Below are 6,885 nucleotides of genomic sequence, written 5' to 3' on the forward strand. Positions count from 1 at the left end.
TTGCTGACGCTTTCTTCTTCAGCTGCTTTAGCAGACTTCGCAATATCCTACCTGATAAAATTTACTTTGGCCAATATTAATCAGTCAGGTTCATGTCCTAACATTTACTTTTCTCTTTTGTTGTTTGCAATGCCTCTTGGAACTGGGACAAATATCAGACATGTGCTCATGCAAAGTCTGTGGTATGTACTATATAAATGAGACCCCAGTTCTAGCAACCTAGCTACCATCTGAACAGTATTCTTAGATCTTTATTTCTGAAAGGGATTGTTTTTCCCCAGGTGCCATGAAGGCACTAGTAGCTTTAATATTGCTTGTTCAGCTTCCAATTCACAAAGCCGTACCAGCAGCTCCCCCTGCTCCCTTGGGCTGTGATGACCCAGAATCTGAAGCAGCAGCTGAAGTAGCTGTGAATTATATTAATGGCCACAGTCAGCACGGATACAAGTTTGCCTTAAACAGAATCGAGAATATCCGCGTGCTACCCCAGGTAAGTGAAGAGCTTGCAGGCAGAGCACTGTGCTAACCTGGAGATGCTGGAAATGACCAGCAAGCCCTGCCAAGAGCTGTATCCTCACACAGGGTAAATCAGCATGGCTTTGTTGATTTAAATGGGGCAATGCCACCTGGTAGCAGTTGAGAATCCAGGTCATTGGAATGTACCTCTCAAAGAGCAGGACAGAGGGGGAGAGAGAAATGTTCAGATATTTTTGTACAATGCTCAAAAGGCCTGAGTTTAGAAATGCAGTATGCTTGCTAGGGCAGGTCCTTCACAGTGCTGATTCATGAGCCCAGTTGCTAATCTGAAGAAAAACTGTGAAGATACTCTTCATGATGCAGGTAATTATTTATTGGCTAAATGCATACTTATCATAATTCCATGTGATCAGTGATTTTGTAGTAGGCATTAATTTTACCTAATACCCTATTGAGCTGACAAGGAAGCTGCATCTCATTTTCACTAAGATCTATTGCCATCACTGTAAGCATCTAGAAAGGCCATAGAAATGGTCATGAATACAATGTATGTGCCCATTCAGAACCTGTGATTCTCTCAAATCATTGAAGAAGGTCCCAGATATTAACATAACTGAAATTTCGTGGTTGTTTTCTACTTGTTATGAGAGGATACCAAAGTCATTTACAAAAGAGTAAAACAGACTAATGAGATTAGAAGCATGCCCACAGTTACCCACATAAAAACACCGGTGACACTGCTTTGATCATATTTAATGCTTTTATACTAAAATAACTTTATTGGTTTAAATGTAATTGCTCCTGACTCAAACCTCAGAGTCAATCTTGGAGCTAGGGAAGCTCACTTCTGCCCTTCCCCTCACATGTCTTATGTTAGAGTTGCAAAGGTTCAGGAACAACCATAAAAGATCCTGCAGCCTATAAAAAAACATTAATACTGGGGCTGGAAATTACCTGGTGCAATTCGATGCCATTCCAATGGACTAAATGGGACAGGCCCATGTGCACCAGTGTTTATTTGGTATCTGGTTTTAGAAACACAAAGGTTTTCCATCAACAAAGACAGCTGTTGTTTTCTTAAAACTACCCAACAACAAAAAAATCAAGTTAAGAGAAGTGACCACTACATACAGGCTGTGTTTTTCAACATTTACGGGCTAGTTCCTTAGCTGGAAAAATATCAGTGTGACTGTCTTGACCACGACACTTACTCTGGTTAAAAAAACCTGTGTCCTGTTTCTTATGAAGTTATATAGTAAAGACTTACTCAGTTACTCTAGTGTATACCTGGAGCTACCCAATGAGAATCAGCAACAGAGACCACAGCACAGCTCCAGAAAAGCAATCTGATGATGTTTTTTGAAGTAATTACTACAGTTCCTGTGTTGGTTTTTTTTTCCAGGGGCTGAATAATGACATAATATTTCTTGAACTTGACTTACTGGAGACCACATGCCCCATTCTCAGCCCTACGCCTCTTGCAAATTGCACAGTAAGGAGCTTCACAGAACATGTGAGTATCTAAAAATCTACAAGCTTGGTGCAGAGGTGTATTTTCAGTATATTCATGCTAGAGGCTATCATCAGATTTCCAAGCAAATGTTGTATCACTATTACAGTTTGTAACCACCCAATCACTTGTAACCTCCTGGATTATTTTGTTGCCTTCATGTCATGAAGGATTTCTCTCCTGGTTTTATGTCTTTTTATGTGAAGAGGACAGGTCACTGTCAGCATAACATTCCACCTAGTTCACAGATGAATTGTTTAGGGCCTCCACATTCAACCCTCCATGGTCAGTCCAGATGTCACTGCATCACTGTGAACCACAGACAGGGCAGATTGTGAATCTGTGCAAACACAACCTTCCCTTGGCTACATGTGGGGTGTTATCTAGTGATATTCTTTCAAGTCTAGCCACCTAGTCCTGGTCAAGACTACAGAAGAGCTATTCCCTTCAGACAGAGCTTTGCCTTCAAAGTAATGCCCAGCTGGAATTTACTGGCCTCAAATATTTTGTTCTTATGCAAGTGCCATTCAACTGTGAAAAGCTTTTCATAACCATACAGTAGATGTGTTGTCTGAGTACAGGTTTCTAAGCAGAAAACTTAGAGAGCAATTGACAATTTAAGACTGCTGTTTCTAGAATGGGGCCCAATCCACAGAGCTCATGACTAAATTTGAATCCTGATCCACCCCTACATTCATCAGGGCTCAGATCCCATTTTCCGTCTTGGGAGAGGTAACTCTAACTGTTCCCTCTTTCCAGAGACTCCAGCTTTACCTTTGACATCTCCGCTGCTGGATTGTGTTGCATGTGAGCCAGCTTGCACAAGGCAGCACACTGCTGTTAGCATGGCCACTGACCAGCTGAGATTATCAAAATGCTCTGCAGAAGGACTTAATTCAAAAGTATTCATATTCTTCTTTATGAGAGAGGAACCTGAATTAAATGTGCATAATCTGGCTACAGTGGCACTTCTGATACTTGAGATCCAGATTTGGATCCAAATTTTGCAGCTCTGGTCTGTGTTTTACAAAATCACAGACACTCGGACATGCCTCAGCAGCACCTTTGCAATCAGACTGTTATTGCCAGGAACACTCAGCCAGGATCTGCTCTTTTGAATCTAGTAATAGTCACCCTTTTCATAAATTCCTATTTATCTGAACAATGTAACCCTTTGATTTTTTACTCTGTCCAGGCAGTTGAAGGTGACTGTGATGTCAAACTGCAGAGGGTGGATGGAATATTATCTGTACTTGCTAGTAAATGCCACTCACATGCAGGTAAAGACTTTGTTATTTAAGTTTGAATTTCATTTCCTTCACCTACAAACCCAGCCCTCACTCTTTGCTCCTTTTTACTGTGACTATTAAGACACTATAAGACTCTCTGGGGAGCAAGCCCCATATTTGACCTAGAGTTTACTGGTACTGAGACTTCTGAGACTCAGGAGTTTAGCCTTGAGAATTTGATTCCTTGTTGGTCTGAATTTACTGAAGCTTGCTGATATTCAGAGTCCCTTTGCCAGATGCAGCTTATTTACTAAATCCAGCATTTTCAATATTGCCACTGGTCATTTGAGATCTCTTTGCTCTGTATGAGGTATCTTTAGTACTACTTTCAAAACTGGTGGGTGAAGGAAATAACACACTCATGAAAAAAAAAATCCCAATAAATGAAAATATATTCATTTTCCCACAATTTCTTGGGTGAGCTGATACGTATTTTCGTTGGTGTCATGGATAGTTTGCCTGAAAGAAAATGTATTAAAACCTGAGTAAGAACATTCGAAATGCGCTGCTGAAGTGCACAGCACTTTTAACTTGCAGACTTAAATAGGGCAAGTCGTGTGAAACACTGCCATCTATAGTCTGTACAGGAAAAATTCCTTCCACTATAATTTGGGACTGATCATGAAACAGTATTTTCTGTGACTGAACAGGTCTACAATGACTTTCAAAACAGCCAATTGGATCGAAACATAATCTGTTTGATTCCACCCGCAGACTCAAGTGAAGATGTTCTCCAACTCTGCCCTGACTGTCCACTGCTGGCAAGTCTGAATAACACTGAGGTATTAACAGCTGTTACAACTGCACTCAATGACCACAACAGCAAAACTGCTGATGCTTACCTCAGACTCCTTGAAATTGGAAGAGCCAAAATACAGGTAACTGCTAGAACTATGTCTGCCTTCCATGTGAACAGAATATTTCTTCAGGGGTAACTGTACAGTGCTAACTAGGTACGTTTGCAAACAGATTGACCTTGCTCTTATTTGCCCTACTGAATTGCTTTTGATTTCCTAAGCATTTTGTGTCATTTTAGCTACAGGATTCTTTTTCACTTCAGTGAGAGATGCAGAGCTAGAAACCACAACATTTGATTCTTATCTTTTGTCAGCAGCTCTCTCGGTGCAAAGTCATTTAAACAATTTTCCTGTATTAACAGTATCACCCAACACATGCTGTCTCTGTTGAGTTTGCTGTGGCTGCCACAAACTGCTCAGCAGAAGTCGCTAAAGTTAATGTGGAGGCTTGTCAACTGCTGCCTGAAGATCAGTCTGTAAGTAGAGGTGGAAAAGCAGCATACTGTGCTGTGCTCACACTTGTGCAGGAATAGCCCTTTGTGAGAATGAAAGTACAAGAGTGGTATAGCATCATTATATGCTTTTCAATATATAATTCCTAAAGCTATATCACACTTTTCTCTCTGAAGTATCTGCACTGAAACCTGATGTATTTGCATACATTTCAAAAAGGCTTGAGGACTAAAATGTCTTTAACACAAAATATTTTGAATCAACAGAATATATATTATTTTTTTATTCTTTTTATCATGAACACCTGAGAAAATCAGGCTGTTTGTAATGAGCAGTACACAAACACATAGAAAAAGGGCAGACTGTTTCACCTTCCTATAATTTAAGTGCAGTCATTTTGCTTTGTTCTGACATACAGGCTCTTGAGAATTATACTGTACACTTTATAATTTGTTTGTTTGTTTGTTTTTTGGTGTTTTTTTTGTTTGTTTGTTTTGTTTTTTGTTTCTGATCAGATTGAGTCCTAAGCAGTTTTAGTGGGTGGGAAGATTCCTACATATTCTTTCCCTCCATCATATCCAGACATACAAAGGATATTATTCTAGAAGAATGCAGGAGTTTCACTTATTTGCTGGTTAGGCATTTAAACAGCTTGGCTTTTTTGTCCAACAGACTAAAAAGCAAGTACTTTACTGCTCAGATAAAACATGAGAAGTATAGCAAGTAAATATGACAAGTAAAAATTGTAATGCAGGTCTCCTGTATTTTATAACTATTTTCTATTGACTATGTTCTGCTTTACCAGAATTTTGGTTTCTGCACAGCAACAATGGTAACACGCCCCTCACAGGATCTCAAAGTGGACTGCCAGCTCTACGGACATCAGGTACCAACACCAGATATTCCCTTCCTTTCCAGAGTATTCTAGCCTACTAAACTGTTAGAAACAATCCCTGAGTTTACTTCTTTTGCTATCTGTGATAACTTGAATTTAATTTTGTATCCTAAAAAAAACAAGGTAAAGTAGCTCCTGATAATCCTATGGATTTCTGTGCCAGGAGTTATGTCATCTCTGCCATCCATGCTTTTTTTCCAGTTTTTCCTCTTAACTATCTGGAAGCTTCACATGTCTGATGGAGAAAAGGGAACCAAACTCTGCTCAGTTAGGGGGATGAGGCAGATAGATGTAAAATATAAAAGAGCCATTGTGGTAGATGAAATCAGCTGGGTTTTTTTACTAGTAGCCCTTAGATGTGACTGAATTCAGGGAGCATGGCCTGCACTGCTATAGCAGCAGGAGGGAAACATATATATGCTAGCACCAGGCTGCTCTCCAGGTAATCTAGTCTCCATTTGGTTTGAGAAAGGCTAGGTGGTAGCTGAATACTTTCTATGGACCAGAGCTCTTGGTAGCACAAGAGCTGTCTAGGAGGTATATGAAATAAAGAGTAAGACAGCTAGTTTTGAATGCTTCACTAGCTGCATAGGTGGCCCTGAAAGTTCACGTAGCACAGAATTTGGTGCTAATGATCTGCCTGATATTAAAAATGTGTTCCTGGGCTCCTGTGTATGTGTTAAAATGCAAATCAAACTTCTGTGATGGTCAGGAATATTTTGTACCTGATTGGAGATCTATATCTAGTTAGGAGCAGGGCACAGTGTAAGAGGTCAATGATGTTTCTATTATGACCCCCAAGATACTGAACACAAATACAAACTTCTTCTTTTTCAGCCTGGAGTTACCTACTCTCAACCAGGCCAAGATACATCAGCTGGACTGGTGCCCAGTGTTGTACAAGGCTTCACAAACCACAATCTCAGGCTCTCCCACAATAACCCTGTTGCATCTGAATCCAGCTCTTCAGAATTTCCTACTCCCGTGCTCTCTGCAAAACCTGTAGCAAAGAGAGCAGTTGCAGAGGTTGCTCAGCATGACAAAGTACCTCGCCCGGTTGGCTTTGTGCCTCCTCCTCCTCCATGCCCTGGGAAGATTCACCATTTCAAGATATAGGCTGTGTTACGGACATAGCAATACAGCTAAGTGAAGCACCAGTGTGCAGCAGAAGCATCAACACACAGGCCACAGCATCAAGTACAAATAGGTGAGAATGCTTGACTCTGAGCTTAAATGAATTTTACTCTCAGCAGAGCTGTGGCCAGCATCTTGCAAAAAGGCCTGGTTCAAAATATAGATGATTACTACATACAGCAGTTCTTTTCTCTACATAAAAGGATGCTCTAGTTAAAATACAGAAAATAATGTTTCAATGAAACTGTTGTAAGACCTATACAGCAGTTGCAGCTTTGTGATAGAAACATCACCTGAAAGGTTACTGCACAATAAAATGCTCAACAGAAA

General features: G+C 40.3%; 1 protein-coding gene across 1 annotated transcript; it reads left to right on the forward strand.

Annotated features, from left to right (window-relative positions):
* The first annotated feature begins 206 nt into the window (after positions 1–206).
* Positions 207–6,885, forward strand: AHSG (alpha 2-HS glycoprotein). The gene is made up of 7 exons (XM_057400396.1): positions 207–490; positions 1,880–1,990; positions 3,183–3,267; positions 3,991–4,154; positions 4,436–4,549; positions 5,332–5,412; positions 6,259–6,885. The coding sequence occupies exons 1-7, from the start codon at positions 287–289 to the stop codon at positions 6,535–6,537; spliced, it is 1,038 nt and encodes a 345-aa protein (XP_057256379.1). The 5' UTR covers positions 207–286; the 3' UTR covers positions 6,538–6,885.

Source organism: Pezoporus wallicus, unplaced genomic scaffold (assembly GCF_028554395.1).
Source record: "Pezoporus wallicus isolate ANWC-B61680 ecotype Strahan unplaced genomic scaffold, APGP_CSIRO_Pwel_v1 contig_6897, whole genome shotgun sequence".
NCBI classification, from domain to species: domain Eukaryota; kingdom Metazoa; phylum Chordata; class Aves; order Psittaciformes; family Psittacidae; genus Pezoporus; species Pezoporus wallicus.